Below are 16,872 nucleotides of genomic sequence, written 5' to 3'. Positions count from 1 at the left end.
CGTCAATTTACACCTGTGGAACCTCATTGGTGACAATGAGGTTGCACAGGTGTAACTGAATCCAGTTAAATACCAAGGAGATGGATTCCTCAGAAATATTATAGAAAAAATAAGAGATGACGGAATCTGATCTGTAGAATTTTTGGTACTGGTATTTTCACATAAGCAGGAAAGAATCCCACTTGCCTTGGAGATCCTCAATTTAGTCTGAGGATCTGACAGAAAAACGTTTTTTTTTTTTTTCACTTGTAAACTAAGAAAAGTTGATTGGCCTGAGAGAAAATAAGCATGGAACTCCAACATACCAATTATACAGAATCACTTTTCAGAGTAGAACCACATTTCATGAGGAGGCAATAACAAGAAAGCCCAACATAAGCAAGCCTGATAGTTCAACTGGTAGCCCTCCTGCCGAGTGTGGGATCAGCTTGCAGACTTTGGCTCTTGCCTAGTTCTGACTGTGCAACACTAGGGGATTTTGCATTTTATTTCTCAGTTCATAAAATATGATTGTCCAACAAGTTCTAGATCTGAACCTGAATCTGAATCCTTCCTGTACCATCGATGTGAGGGGCATGAACAAGGCTCCGCCATCCCTATGTATCTCACTATTTTCTGGAATGGCTACTTTATTGTGTTTCTATAACTTTTTTACAAGCATACCATTGTTGGCCTATTGCTCCACCCACAACCTGGAAGACCAGTGGGGCGGGGGGTTTTTGTCTGGTCCCAACCATTTGACCTGTCCAGCTTGGGTGGCCCTACCAGGAGTTAAAACTTCCACTGCCATAGCTCTCAGGGTCAGTGGAACACACAAGTTTTCTTATCGCATCAAGGTGCCGTCCCCAGGGAAGGAAAATACCTGTAGACATTTTTTTAAAATACACATGCTAACAGTCCCATCCATCTTCCAGACTGATAAGCCTGAGATCTCCTCACCCATAACTGCTGTTGCCCAAGTGGAAGGTTAAAAAATGCATGGAACTTTCCAATAAAGTGTAGACGAGAACCCCAATGTCCTGGGAAACATTCTCTTTCTCAAAAATAGCCATTCTAATTTCCAACGCTGCACATTAGCTGTTGCTGAGCATATAATAGCTCACTGCATAATTCCCACTTTCACTGCAATAACAATGTTCTCCATTATCATCAAGCCCGTAGGGATATCTTGAATGTGAGAGTCATTATATAAAGCAAAACCTTTCCCTCTCTAATAGCTGGCTACGTGTCCCTGCATGTATCCCATAAAGTTGAGACCAGCTGTCTGGTCTGTGTGTCTGGGAGAGAAAGAAAAATGGTGACACTCATATCAATAAGATGATGGGAAATGCATAAGGTGCAGCTGTTCAGTTAGGAAACAAACGAATATGAAAGTCTTTATAGTGTGTGCTTTCATGAATGAATATTCACTTCTCTACTAATAAAATTCACTTAATAGCAAACAAAGATGGAAGTTTCAAAGGAGTTTAAAACAGATAGGCATCCAAGTCTCATTGAAACTCAGTCAGGATTTGACACCTGACTCCTTTAGGCTAGTGGTAGCCCAGCTGGATTAGAACAGCCCATGCTGTGAGCTCAGCATCAGTCTTGAAATGGTTCAGCAATAAACAAACTCCAAATTTGGCTGTCTGCACCTTTCAACTAACAAGTAAACATAAAAGGTATCTATTTTGTTGCAGTGTTTTAAGCAAAGGCCCTGATCTGGCCCTGGGGTTCTGGGTTAACATTTAGGAGCTCCTCTCCTGTCCCAGCACTCCCCCATTACAAGAGGTGAGGCAGGCAAGTCTTCTGAACAGGACTGCGATTGGCCAGTGTCTCCTCTTGGCCCTTTCAGGCCCCTGGAGGACTAAGGCTTTTTGATTGCCCAGCCGGACTGGATTTTCCTTAAGCTGGGGGGCGTCAGGCACTGGCATCTCCAGCAGGAGGCAGCGAACGCATGGTAGACCCCCGCTACCAAGATTCCTATGAAAATCCAAGTCTAAAACTTTATATATATGGTGCTTGTTATGACTTAATTATCACAAGGTGCTTCATGGCAATAGTTATAGCTAGACAGCATGGTATTTCTTGATCCTTTACACTTTACTATAATGCCCTTCCAGATAGTGACACCTGCTGGTTAGAGTGGAGCTGATGAGCCTTGAGATTCTCCATTGTTAAACTTAACAAGAAACTCTTGCCCCTGCCTGTGAAAAAGTTCTGTTGAGTCTAGGGTGACCAGACAGCAAATGTGAAAAATCGGGACAGGGGTGGGGGGCAATAGGAGCCTATACAAGAAAAAGACCCACAAATCAGGAGTGTCCCTATAAAATCGGGACATCTGGTCACCTCGTTGAGTCTTGTGAACTGGCTTAGTTACTTCTGTGGGAAAGCTAACCTTTGAGTTTGCTTGTGGCTAAACTCCGGTAATGGGGACCTCTGTAGAAATAGTTTCCTACTAGCAGTCAGGGAATTTTTTTTGACAAAAAAGAAGATGCTAATGGGTCATCAAGACTTTAACAACAGACTAAAATCTTGTCATGGGAAACTGGATAGAAGATGTGAACTGCCCAAAATTGCAAGCTAGTCAAAGTTTACCAAGTGAGAGTATTAAAGCCCCACAAGACTTTACCAGGTACTCACTTCATCTAATAGAATAACCCTGAAACCGTCTAGTCCTGCCAGTGCAAGACAGTGACCTTTACGTTTAACTCTGCGATGCACACTACTGGCACTTGCGGCCTCTGTATGGCTAATAGCTTACAATTCTTTTGGCATTCATGCGTCAGCAAGAGCGTGCTGCAGAGAAATGCCAAGCCATAAAGGAAATGTTTTGAGTTGGGATGGGGGAGAGGGAATGAAGTGCTCTTCATACAAAGCTAGGCGAATCATGCAGTCAGAGGTGTGTGTTTATGGAAACAAGTGCTGATTAAGTTGAATCATATCACTTCTTGAAGGCAAGTCACTGTGGTGTCTCCAATCAATTCCTGCTTTATTACATGCCACACATTTTAATCAGAATCAATAAACTTCATGATAAACAATTAAACAATTATTTCTCACTCTATTGAGTTTCTCTATTGAAATCAATGGGGTGAGCAGATACACTGACAAGGGAGAGGAGATCTATATTCAAACTGTTAGGTACTGGCTTTTGCAGCACCTGCATTCCCATTCTTTGCCTCATATGAAAGATATTAACCATTAATTGCTCTGGAGAGTTCCCCATCTGCGCTGGGACTAGCTGTCTTGCCTCTGCAGGCTCAAGGTCAATAAGTGTGAAGGAAGAAAGAGGGGAGGGACTGACCAGTGAGCTGAATGAGGCACTTAGGCTCCAATTCTCCACTCCGCCAAACTGTGCTCTGACATTGTGTACAACGGCAGCCACAGGAAGATGGGTGTGGTTTCTAGATCTTCGACCAGCTGGCTCAAGTGAAAGTTAGAGTAACAATGTGGCCTCCTTTACTTCTGCTGCTGGTCCATGAGGGATCAGGCATAGTGAAATTTGACCACCACACTCCAGTGCACCCTGACGCATACCCTCCTCCCATGTATGCTGGGGCAAGGGAGCAGCTCTTTGTCCAAGGAGGTGTGTGTAGAGGGTGAAGGTGTACTCTGGTCTCTAGAGATATAAAATTTATTGATTACAAGATCTGGCTATTTGAGGGCATGGCCAACTAGAGGTGTCTTTTTTTTTCCCTAGAGAGACAAGGATCATTCCTAACACTCCTCTTTGCAACTGAAACATGAGATATGGTACAGAATGTCTTCTTCACTGTTTCATGCAGCAAATTTAAAAGCAGCAGCTCAGTAATCTGTTGTATTGCATCTGGGAAGTTCCATGAGCATCTCTAGGTTTGTCTAGCTTGAGTTTCTTCCCACTGTAATACCCATTGTTTGCTTAATTGCAGAGCGGCCAGCGCCTCCCAGAGAGCTGAAGATACCCCAGTCTGAGGTGTCATCACAGAGCCTGCAGTTACAATGGGTTCCTGGTAGTGATGGATCTTCACCAATACGGTACTTCACTGTGCAAATGCGGGAGCTACCAAATGGAGAATGGAAAACCTATTCCTCTTCCATCAGTCATGAGGCAACGTCCTGTGTTATTGAGAGGTATTACATAACATCAGAGTGTACAATACATACCATTCCAAATATTTTATCATTTCAAAGCACTAAGCAAACATTAGATAATGAAACCTCGCAGCCCTTCTGTGAGGCTGGTAAGTAATGGTCACTATCCCTGTTTTAGAGGTGGCAAAGCTGAGATACACAGGTTTAGTAACTTGCCTAAGGATGTCCCACAAATTTAATTCAGAGTTGATTCAAATCTAATTCAGAGTTAACCATTTCTAGGCTCCTCCCCCAATGTTTAGTATAGTAGACCATAGGATCATAGAATTGTAGGACTGAGAGAGACCTCAAGAGTTTATCTAGTCCAGTCTCCTGCACTCGTGGCAGGACTAAGTATTAGGTAGACTATTCCTGGCAGGTGTTTGTCTAACCTGCTCTTAAAAATCTCCAGTGATGCAGATTCCACAATCTCCTGGGCAATTTATTCCAGTGCTTAACCACCCTGATATTTAGGAAGTTTTTCCTAATGTCCAACCTAAACCGCTGATGCTGCAATTCAAGCTCGTTGCTTCTTGTCCTATCCTCAGAGATTAAGGAGGACAATTTGTTACCCTAATCCTTGCAACAACCTTTTATAAACTTGAAAACTGTTATCACGTCACCTCTCAGTCTTCTCTTCTCCAGACTAAACAAACCCATTTTTTTCAATCTTTCCTCATAGGTCAAGTTTTCTAGATCTCTAGTCATTTTTGTTGCTCTTCTCTGGACTTTCTCCAATTTTTCCACATCTTTCCTGAAATGTGGCGCAGAACTGGACATAATACTTCAGTTGAGGCTGTATTAGTGCGGAGTACAGCGGGAGAATTACTTCTTGTGTCTTGCTTAGCACTCCTGCCCTTTTTGCAACAGTGTTACACTGTTGACTCATATGTAGCTTGTCATCCACTATGACCCCCAGATCCCTTCCCACAGTACTCCTTCCTAGGCAGTCATTTCCCATTTTGTATGTGTGCAACTGACTGTTCCTTCCTAAGTGGAGTACTTTGCATTTGTCCTTATTGAATTTCATCCTATTTACTTCAGACCATTTCTCCAGTTTGTCCAGATCGTTTTGAATTTTAATCCTATCCCCCAAAGCACTTGCAACCCCTCCCAGCTTGGTATCGTCTGCAAATTTTATAACTATACTCTCTATGCCATTATCTAAATCATTGATGAAGATATTGAACAGAACTGGATCCAGAACTGATCCCCACGATATGCCCTTCCAGCTTGACTGTGAACCATTGATAATTACTCTCTGGGAACCCTATAGTAGCTTCATCTAGGTTGTATTTCCCTAGTTTGTTTATGAGAAGGTCATAGGAGACAGTATTAAAAGACTTACTAAAGTCAAGATATACCACATCTACCACTTCCCCCCATCCACAAGTTTTGTTACCCTGTCAAAGAAAGCTATTGGGTTGCTTTGATACAATTTGTTCTTGACAAATCCATGCTGACAGTTATTAATCAACTTATTATCTTCTAGGTGTTTGCAAATTGATTGTTTAACTATTTGCTCCATTATCTTTCCGGGTACTGAAGTTAAGATGACTGCTCTGTAATTCCTTGGGTTGTCCTTATTTCTCTTTTTATAGATGGGCACTATATTAGCCCTTTTCCAGTCCTCTGGAATCTCTCCCATCTTCCATGACTTTTAGAAGATAATCGCTGTCGTGGAAAAAGGGGAATAAGGGCAACCCAGGGAATTACAGACCAGTCAGCTTAACATAATGTTTCTCCTTGTAGGTCATCTTTTCCAGCCCTCTGACTCCAGTGCTCTGGAAAATACAAATAGTTACAGAACTTTCAATAGAGGCTTATGTTAAAATTCACCCCATCAATGCAATGTGATTATTTCTGTGGGAGCCCTTGACCTTTTTTCAGAGGAAATTAGGGCCATTTTATCTGTATTTTCCATACTGAAATGTATAGATTACATTAGTGTTTAAACTGTGTTATCCAGCCTTAATTAGCTCCTGAGAGATAGTGGGCATGTCTCAGCACTGGGGAGACACTCGCACTAGCTTGATCAGAGCTAGTGGGCTAAAAATAGAATGTAGCTGTGGCAGCGCAACCAGTGGGAGGGGCTGGCTACCCTGAGTACATGGTTAGTGTCTTGGACAAGGATGGTGGAGAGGGATAGCTCAGTGGTTTGAGCATTGGCCTGTTAAACCTAGGATTGTGAGTTCAATCCTTGAGGGGGCCATTTAGGGATCTGGGGCAAAGATCTGTTGGGGGATTGGCTCTGCTTTGAGCAGGGGGTTGAACTAGATGACCTCCTGAGGTCTCTTCCAACCCTGATATTCTAATGCAGTTGGGGTAGCTAGCCCTTCCGGGCATTCATGCTGATGTGTCAATGTTCTATTTTTAGCATTCTAGTTCTAGCGTGAATCTGATTCCTCAAGCTGGGAATCACACTCACAGCTCAAAGTGTAGACCTACCTGATATGCTGGAATTAAAGTTCTTTTAAAGTTCTACTGAAGCCATTGACAGCCTATGAGAAGTTATTCACATTGCAGTCCGAGTCCCCAACTGACCTGCCAATGTAAGTAAGGTTGTATCTAAAAGGCCATTGGCATGCTGAGAATATGGTGTCCAAGAAGTTAAGATGTAGATTTGTATTGCGTGTTAAAAAAAATATCAAACAGTGGCTTCTGGTGCATAGCAGGAGGACTTACTTATTAGTCATGTGCCCAGGGACATAAACAAATTGCTACTACCCTTTGTCTAATTGTGCAGGAAAAATAAAACCTGAAGATTGTAGGACAAATGCAGACCTGATGCCTTGTCCTCAGTGGAGTTACATCAGGCCTGAATTATGCCCGGTGTCTTTCTAGTCAAGGCCTCTGAAATCAAGGAGACCAGCTATGTATTTTGGAATTGACATTATCATTACTGAAAACCAAAGATCTGTATTTCAAAAAAGACCATTTAAGTTGCTGAAGGAAAGTGTCAGTTTTCTAATAGGGTAGGACTAAGGAAAACATTTCTTCTCCACCTCGCTAAAAGCATTTTCCTGGGGGAATCTAGTAAAGCAATATTCTGTGTGCCACTAGACTATTGCCCATCCCTCAATGGTTAATCATCCTGTGAAGGAATGTGCTACCCCTCTAATGGAAAGACTGGAGTCTGCCGCTGGGACAGCCTAGAGGGTAATCAAGGAGGCCCTGCCCTAGGGCTGGGCTTTATAAATAAGAAGAAGAGGTTCAGCTGCAAAGTAGAAGCCATGCAAGGGGCATGAGGTTTTTGCTCAGGCTCCAGCAGACCAGCCTTACGAGACTTAGAGGGTTGGTGTTATGGACTTCAAGTTTTGGGAGCTCTGAATCAGGGTCCAGTGGTGAGGACCTTATGAAATTTGTTGTAATTGCTCCCATCCTGAAGCCTTTTTATAAAGGGACATGCTGTTTTGTTCATGTGTGTTGGGTTCTCCTTGCCCTGAGCTGATAAAGCAAACCTTTTGCTGCCCAATCGGGACATTAAGGTGGGACGCACCTCCAACACCACACTGGGATGCAAAGGAGTGCAGAGGGACTGCTCACCCCTTTACACATTCCTTCCCAATTGTTTTTTTGGATCTGTAGTCACAATTGCATCTGCTGGCTGGTGGACAGATACTTCCAATTAACTAAACTCCCCATAACTTGTAGCCTGGAAATTGAAGCTTTTGAAGGTGAGTCAAAAGAAAAGCTAGAAGAAGCTTTGCTAAGGTTATATCAGTTGAAAGTTGCTCTTTGCATATCTTAAAGCCATGCGTATACAGAAGAACTGTAGAGAATCTGCAGTCACTGTCTATACCAAATATTTCAGGGAATAGCATTAGCTTGAAATTGAATAGGAATGAAACATGCCAATCTTGCAGCATGATCTAGAGGATTAACTGGGAGACTGGTGGCCTCAGAATTAATGCCTGCTGTGCTGTTGACTCACTGGGTGGCCCTGGGGAAATCATCTAACCTCTCTTTAGCTTAGTTTCCCTATCTGTAAAATGAAGAAGATAGTCTTTAGCTGCTCCACAGGTGTGTTGTGAGGATATATGACATAAAATATGAACAGTGCTCTGAAGCTCTGAAACACTAATATACATGCTGAATTCTATTATTATTAATAAGACGTGCCCTTTTCCAGAACCAAAAGCTACCATAGATCTATCTGTGAATCATAGCTACGACTATTCTGTAGACCATCAAGAGCACAAAATGCCTGTCTTTAAGAACTCTGTCCAGTCGATATTTGAGAAGGTGATGACAACAGTGGAGAGTTTGAGCAAATCCAGTGCTACTAGGAAGGACAAGGCCAGATAGAAAGGGAGGAGTCTTAAAAGGAGATGAACTATTCTAATAATTTAATTTGCCTTTGGGCAGGTTCTTTGTAAGAGGTTTGGTCTCCGACAGCTTGTGAAGAGAATTCGTCCCTCATCCTCATTATTATGTTTTACAGGCTGAACCCATTTACCTCTTATAAGCTGCGTCTGAAAGCAACCAATGATATTGGAGATAGTGACTTCAGTGCTGAGACAGAAGCAGTCACTACTCTGCAGGATGGTAAGAGAGATGGAGAGGGAATATGATCCCGCCCTTGGCATGAGATGGGGCATGGGTAGAGCTCGCTATAACCTCTAGAACACACTTTCCAGTGGATTTAATTCCATTGTCTGCCTTAGACTGTGGTACCCACCTAGTTAAAAACAGTTCTGTTCACAAACAATTGATATGGGTGGTAAAGAGCTGAATTAATAACAGGCAGCTTTAAGTGTCCTGGTGTGCCCTCTGAAAATGAACCAAGTTTTCAAGAGTCTCCAAATGGAATTAAACTCTGTTTCATTGGTTTCCAAACTCTGTGCCAACCATTATCTTTGCAGAAATTGAATAATGTACAAGGGATCATTAAAAATAAATGTGGAGCTGTGCATATGTTTGAAGAAATGTCTTCAATTGTTTTCACTCATGATCCACATTAGGCTGCAGTCCATCCAAATGGCTGAGGTGTGTTTAATTTACTTTGAGTTTAGTTACAGGGAATCCAGAACAGTTTGGCCTCCTTACAATCAAATGGGTAAAAACTGCAAAAATTCTCACCTCCTTAGCAAACTGTAATAGTTTATTCTGCTGAGCAAACCTAGTGCATTACACTGTGGAGAGCTGTGAGCACCTGATAAGCTTTTCCTTCTTTATTTCTGAGCTGATACATACTGGGTGTTAGAGAGGTAGCCTAGACCAGTGGTTCTCAAACTAGGGCCGCCGCTTGTTCAGGGAAAGCCCCTGGCGGGCTAGGCCAGTTTGTTTACCTGCCACGTCCGCGGCTTTGGCTGATCGCGGCTCCCACTGGCCGTGGTCAGCCACTCCAGGCCAATGGGGGCTGCAGAAAGGGTGGCCAGCACATCCCTCGACCCGCGCCCTTCCCACAGTCCCCATCGGCCTGGAGCGGCGAACCACAGCCAGTAAACAAACCGGCCCACCAGGGGCTTTCCCTGAACAAGCGGTGGCCCTAGTTTGAGAACCACTGGCCTAGACAGAGGGGAAGTATGGTAGGTAACTGACCATGCATAGGAGTACTCTTGTCCACTCTCTTTCCATTGAGCAACATAACACTGAAGCTGGGACAGAAAGATCAGTAGTGAAGGAAGGAGGGGTTGATGGAGTAAGTTTTCTGTGTTTTGCCACAGTATTATAACCTTTTATTGTGTTTTGGATTTTGTTTAGTTCCAGGTGAACCTCCACGTTCTGTGTCAGTAACTCCCCACACTACCTCCTCTGTCCTCGTTCAGTGGCAGGTAGGTAAAATACAAAAATTACTAAAACATTTCTACAGTGACCTAAGATTGATGAACTTTGTTCGCCTAATGGCACAATGCAGTGAATAACTACTCTGCAAAGTGAGTATTAAAGCACACTAGAAAGACTGCAGCCTAGTTCCCTGCTGCTGATCCAGTTATATGTTATGATGAAAGATGTAAATTTCTGGTTCCTGGCTTTTAGTCTAAGGGGGACTGGGTAGTTATGCACCTTGAGGGAGACAGGAGACATAAAGGGGTTTCTACAGATGCCTGAGAATGTTTCTCTTACAAGTAGTACTGTCATCTTGCTGATATTACTAGGTATCACAGTTTGCCTGTACAATACACAGCAGAGTCATTGTCAGAGTTGGTAAGGATCAGGGAACAAAAATCTCATTCAGTTCAGATTGCATATAATCTCCTTCAGTTGATAAAACAGGCAAATGTGCTGTGTCTAAGACAACATTCAGATCTCCAAGGAATTCCATGTACACTTGGGCTCTTCCATTCTTTAGACCTCAAAAATAAAGTTTCTCCAGAATAATGGATGCTGAGAGTAACCATGCCATATCTGCTTTAGAAATATATGCATTTTCAGTTTCTATTCCTATTTTTTTCAGTCTGGCCTGGGGCTACTTAGATTTCCTGGAACTCTTTGTGTGCTATTACTCGAGACTTCCTCTTGCTAGTGAGCATTAATACAGAAAACCCAATGGGTTAACCCATTGGATCTGTGACCTGTGCTAGAAATTCTGTCCCACCCTATGCCTAAGATAGACTTCTGCCCAAATAAGAAGTGCATCTTTGACAGGTTGCATTCTAGCGGAAAACATACTGTTTACAGTGTAGACCAGGCTTCTTGCATGGTGGAAGAATTTTCTTTTATGTATGGGGGCCTGTTTATTGCCATGCAACAGTACTTAGAAGGTATGTCTGGCTATTCAAATGAGTAGTGAGCACATGTTCATGCAGCAACGCACTTTGTAACTCTCTCACTTTTACTGCATGTTGACAAATGGAAGGCGTATTGAACAACTTTACCAATGGAGCTAGTATAGGTATTAATCAATTGCCCCACCTCCAAATCAATGTAGTCCTTTGCAAGGACAAACAGGGAATGTGAAATGTAGTGTACAATAAAAAAAATTGTCCAATTGACTGATTATTGGGGGGGGTAATTAATGTGAAATAGGTGGTTGTTTAGGTAACTGGATCCTTTATACTTCATGAAAATGAAATGGGATAGTTGTGCCAGGCCACGTCAAGGGAGTTGCAGGCAATTACTTGTCATTACGACATGTCTTATATGGGATCACAGTAATTCAGCCGTACTTTATTTTTCAAATAAATACAAATCTCAAATCCCACAGTAGCCTACAACTAACAGGGCATTCTGCATCAGTGTTAAAGAATAATGTAAAACTGAAAACACCAGCCAGTCTAAATGGGGTGGAGGGGAAGGAAGACTGTCGAGTTCCAAGCAAACCTGAATTTTTAACTTTGTATGTTGTTAATAACTCACAAAATAAAATCCAAATGCACCATCTCTCTTTGAATCCACTTATAGACTTTAAGGTCAAAGGGACCAGTGTGATCATCTGGTCTGACCTCCTGCATGCCACAGAACCTCACCCACCCACTCCTGTAATAGACCCCTAACCTCTGGCTGAGTTACTGATGTCCTCAAATCATGGTTTAAAGACTTCAAGTGACAGCAAATTCACCATTTACATTAGTTTAAACCTGCAAGTGACCTGTGCCCTATGCTGCAGAGGAAGGTGAAAACCACCCAGTGTCTCTGCCAATCTGACCCTGGTGAAAATTCCTTCCCAACCCCAAATATGGCAGTTGGCTACTCCCTGAGCATGTGCACAAGACCTTCCAAGCAGATACCTCAGAAAGAATTCTCTGTAGTAACTCAGAGCTCTCCCCATCTAGTGTCCCATCTCTGACCATTAGGTATTTTTGCTGCTAGCAGTCACTGATGGGCCACATACCATCGTAGGCAGTCCCATCATACCCTCCCCTCCATAAATTTATCAAGTTCAGTCTTGAAGCCAGTTAGGTTTTTTGCCCTCACTGCTCCCCTTGGAAGGCTGTTCCAGAACTTCACTCCTCTGATGGTTAGAAACCTTTACCGAATTTCAAGCCTAAACTTGTTGGCCTATTTATCCATTTGTTCTTGCATCCACATTGGCACCTAAGTTAAATAAGTCCTCTCCCTCCCTGGTATTTATCACTCTTATATATTTATGGAGAGCAATCATATCCCCCAGAGCCTTCTCTTGGTTAAGCTAAACAAGCCGAGCACTTTGTGTCTCCTCTCATAAGGTAGGTTTTCCATTCCTTGGGTTATCCTACTAGCCCCTCTCTGCACCTGTTCCAGTTTGAATTCATCTTTTTTAGACATGGGAGACCAGAATTGCACACAGTATTCCAGATGAGGTCTCACCAGTGCCTTGTATAATAACACTTTCCTGTCTCTACTGGAAATATCTCTCCTGATGCATCCTAGGACTGCATTAGCCTTTTTCACAGCCACATCACATTGATGGCTCATAGTCATCCTGTGAGCAACCAATGCACCTAGGTCTTTCTCCTCCTCTGTCGCTTCCAACCGATAAGTCCCTAGTTTATAGCAAAAATTTTTGATGTTAGTTCCTAAATACATAACCTTGCACTTTGCACTATTAATTTTCATCCCATTTCTATTACTCCAGTTTACAAGGTCATCCAGATCTTCTTGTATGATAATCTGATCCTCCTCCGTATTGGCAATACCTCCAAACTTTGAGTCATCTGCAAATTTTAATTAGCACACACTCACTTTTTGTATCAAGGTCAGAAATAAAACTGTTAAATAAGATTGGTCCCAAGACCGATCTTTGAGGAACTCCACTAGTAACCTCCCTCCAGCCTTTCAGTTTGAGCCATTGTAGTCTCCCCTTTAACCAGTTCCTTATCCACCTTTCAATTCTCATATTAATTCCCATCTTCTCCAATTTAACTAATAATTTCCCATGTGGAATTATATCAAATGCCTTACTGAAATCCAGGTAGATTAGATCAACTGCATTTCTTTGGTCCAGTCAGTCCATTATTTTTAAATGTAACTAGTAGAAAACAAGTGCTTTCCATCAAAGCCTATTATAATAATATTCTAAGATTGGTTTTAAAAATTCTAGATGATGTTACTGTTAACTTCAAGATTGTGTATCACTTTACTTCCATTTTAGACACAAGAGTTTCTGTAACTCACATGATGTAAACAAATTGTTCTTATTACTGCTGCACTCCATCCAGGCAGCCACTCATAATCACTTTACCTACCTCAGCAGATCCCTTGGGCCTTTCTCCAGATAGATAAAAATCCTAAATAATCCATTACATCAAAAGCAGAGGTTTACCCATGAAAGACAGATAGGAGTGGAAAGACCTGACCTTTCAGCAAAGTACCCTTTTCAAGGAAAAATCATCATTTTCATGGCAAAGAGAGAAAAACATCCTGGGCCATTTATCTTCTGAGTATTTGTGCTAGATTTGAAGGAGGAAAGGACTGGGGAAAACATGAAAGCATAAATACAAGTTGATTGTCAACAGATTCATGTGGAATTAAAGAAATAGCCTTTAATTAGATGTATAACATAACATGGAGTATTAGTGTCCCTTATATACTCTTGTTCAATAGTGTTTACCTTTTTTTTTACATCATATAGGAAATGGTACAGTAAAGTATTTGTCCATAAACAAAGTCTTTCGTGTTTTTTGAAGTGCTTTATGACACTTCTCACTAATTAAAAAGAAGCTGCATATGTTGGATGTAAGAAAGGGCCTTGCTATTCTACTTTGACAGGACTAGACCCCTCACAAAATTCCCCAGGCTCTTTTTGGCTTATGGGGAGAGGGCTAGGAGACAAGTAGTGTCCATCTATCCAGATGGATAACCAAGTGCATCAGATCATGTTATAGATGACAGGGGCACCTCTTCCTGGAAGAGAATTAGCACATTGCACAAGGGCACCGGCTACATTGGTGACTTCTTGTGCATACCCCTCAGAGACATCCGCAGGGCAGTAAGTTGGTCTTTTCTTCACATGTTCACAAAGTGCAAGTGCCCAGGGATGATGCTAGGTTTGGCAGGATGCTACTGCAGTCACTCTACGTGTGAATGCCTTGTACCTTCCTCCGGGAAGTTCTACTGCTTACGAGTCACCAGCTGTGGAATGTGATGAGGACTGTCACTCGATACAGAAAAGGATTCCTTATCTATTACTTACTATTACTTATCTCTACAGTAATGGATCTTCTTCAAGATATGTAGTCCATATACATATTCCATGGCCCACTCTCCCCTCGTGCTACTGCAGACTCCACAGGCTAGGGGCTCTGAAAGCCGTGGAAGAACTGAGGTGGGGGAGCAGGTCCACCCCTTATACTCTCACGCAGGCCCCTGAGGAAATGAAGGATGCATGTGCTGCCCCTCCCGGCACTGCTAACTAGAAAGTTCTTCAACACATGCACACTGGTGTGGTGCAATCACTAGCTGTGGAATGTGTTTACGGACTGCACATCTCGAAGAACGTCTATTACTGCACAGGTAAGCAATTCCCTTTTCCCTCGGCCTTAGGTTATGCACCAACCCCCCCAAAATATTTTTTGCCCTAATGCAGAGGCATTATTTTTCTGTAGTACAGTCAGTTCTGGTGGGTGTCTTTTTGTTGGTGATGGTATGGAGCCGGGGGTGTTATGTTTTTTTTTTTTTTTTTTTTTCATAGCAGTATGCTAGACTGTTACCAAATTCTTCTTTAAATTTTCCAGTACTTGCCTCTTTCCCTGTTTTAAATGGTTGAATTATTGGTTTTCACTTTCTTCTTTAAAATTACACAAGGTGTTACCTGGTATTGTCACTGCATTTCACCCCAGTAGTTACCGTTTCAGTGATGGACAAAGTTATTTCTGTAAAGTTTCCAAAGTACATGGAGATCTTTCTGGAATTTAAAAGCATGATCATTATAGCTACAGGCATTATCATTTACCCTTTCAGTTCCTTGCTGCTTAAATTTGAGAGCACGGATCTTTAGAAAATAATGGCTCAAGGTCACTTTTCTTCTCTGCCACATTAAAACTACAGTGAGCTCCTGAAAAAAAACACTTTTTTTCCAAACCATCATGACTCCCATATCCTGTCTATATCTAAGTAAGTCACTCAGATAAAAACTCTCCTCTCAGTATAATGGATTTCTTAGGCTTTTTTATCTGTAGTTGGAGAAGGACCTGCGGGACTGCAGTAGCATTCCACTGCTGAGGTATAAGTCCTATTGAGTGGCAGCGTATGTTCTAGAGAAATAACAAGTGTATGGATGGCCAGGCTGGTGGCCCTACATAATTACTATGTAGCTCCGAACTGTTATGCTAGAGATCCATATTTAGTTCTCAAGTTAAATTTCTTGTTCTTCAACATAGCCCAGTATCCAAAGGGGGTACCTTGCTGATGTGAGAACAGCAATGTTGGACTCTATTCACTCCTCCTCAACCAGAAAGAAGATTCTTTGAAGCAGGAGTGAGTGGAACGAGCAGAATCCTGGGGGGTCCCAATTTATTATGTGCAAGACTCCTTGGGGGAAAAGAAAGACAGTCTAAAGGGGGAGGGATAGCTCAGTGGTTTAAGCATTGGCCTGCTAAACCAAGGGTTGTGAGTTCAATCCTTGAAGGGACCATTTAGGGATCTGGGGTAAAAATCTGTCTGGGGATTAGTTCTGCTTTGAGGTCTCTTCCAACCCTGATATTCTAAGGAGTGTTGTAGGTGAGACTTATACTCATGGCACAAAAAGGGAGAGACTGTAACCATCCTTCACTTCCTAAATTGCAGTTGTTCTCATGACTTGTGTGTTTCTTTGTTATAGACAGGCACATGTGGCTTGAGGGATGTGTGTTCTGCACTAGCCAAATGTAAATGAGCAGCAGTACCTCATATGGAAGTAGGGATATTACCAAAATACCTGTTTTTCACCTAATTAGTTAAAACTACTGATCCTTATTCTGCTTCTCATCACCTACTCCTCATCTCCAACCATGCTGAATCCAGAAGCTGTCCTCAAGGAGACCAGCCAGGAGAGAATCACTGTTTAATAATAACACTGTTGCAAAAATTTGAATTCCTCTTCTGCTGCTAAATGTCTGAAAAATTGGCTTCCTTTTCTGCTGTTTTTGTGGCAGGCAACATGTAGCCACATCTGTGGTTTTTGCCACTGGTTTGTCCAAACAATTTGTCACACACAAGATCTTGTGCATTCAGGATGTAGAAAGCTCATGTTCTTGTGAATCAAATAAGCCGTGAACTACTAAATCCAGGGCATTTTTTAACTACTGTCTCTGAGTTAAAATAACAATGATGCCTTTAAATGTTGTTTTGTAACTTCCACGAATGTTTTGCTCTTGTATTGTTGAGGGATCTGTTTTCACCATAGAAGTCTGAGTCCCTGTCGCACAGAACCCAGACTCTGGATGAGACTGTCTAAACCAATGTCTTAAACTGTCTGATGTTTGTTGCTTTGAACTTCTTACCAAGCACATTCCTAATGTGAATTTCTTGCAGCCACCAAAGGTTGAGAGTCTGAATGGCTTGCTGTTGGGGTATCGGATTTATTACCGGGAGCTGGAGTATGAAACTGGGCCTGGAACAGAGTCCAAGACTATTAAAATCCCTTCAGCTTTACGAGCTGAACTTACACGTGAGTAGACACACTGCTGTATTACAAGCTGATAATCCACCATTCCATCAGAGCCCGCACCCCTCATTACTCAGTGGAAAGGATGTAAAGATGTGCCACAGGTGCTAAATTATTTAACACTTAAGTACATAGGACAGAGATGCTCAGAGATGCTATTAACTATGGTCTAAACTGCATTATATTTAATGGCACTCTCCAGTCCATGCCAGCATGCTTGAAGTGGCATTCTCTCTCCCTCTTTGTTTCTCCTCCCTCCATGCATACTCTGA

General features: G+C 42.2%; 1 protein-coding gene across 2 annotated transcripts in view; it reads left to right on the top strand.

The window, feature by feature from the left end:
• Positions 1-16,872, top strand: part of SDK1 (sidekick cell adhesion molecule 1) — a 646,617-nt gene that overhangs the window by 560,101 nt on the left and 69,644 nt on the right. For both annotated transcript variants that reach the window (XM_034784003.1, XM_034784002.1), the window contains exons 30-33: positions 3,891-4,092; positions 8,537-8,640; positions 9,799-9,869; positions 16,468-16,603. In XM_034784003.1, coding sequence (XP_034639894.1) covers positions 3,891-4,092; positions 8,537-8,640; positions 9,799-9,869; positions 16,468-16,603 — 513 coding nt within the window. The remainder of the gene's footprint in view (positions 1-3,890; positions 4,093-8,536; positions 8,641-9,798; positions 9,870-16,467; positions 16,604-16,872) is intronic.

The sequence above is a fragment of the Trachemys scripta genome, chromosome 10 (assembly GCF_013100865.1).
Source record: "Trachemys scripta elegans isolate TJP31775 chromosome 10, CAS_Tse_1.0, whole genome shotgun sequence".
Lineage (NCBI taxonomy): Eukaryota > Metazoa > Chordata > Testudines > Emydidae > Trachemys > Trachemys scripta.
This window is presented reverse-complemented; position numbering and strand designations above follow the sequence as displayed.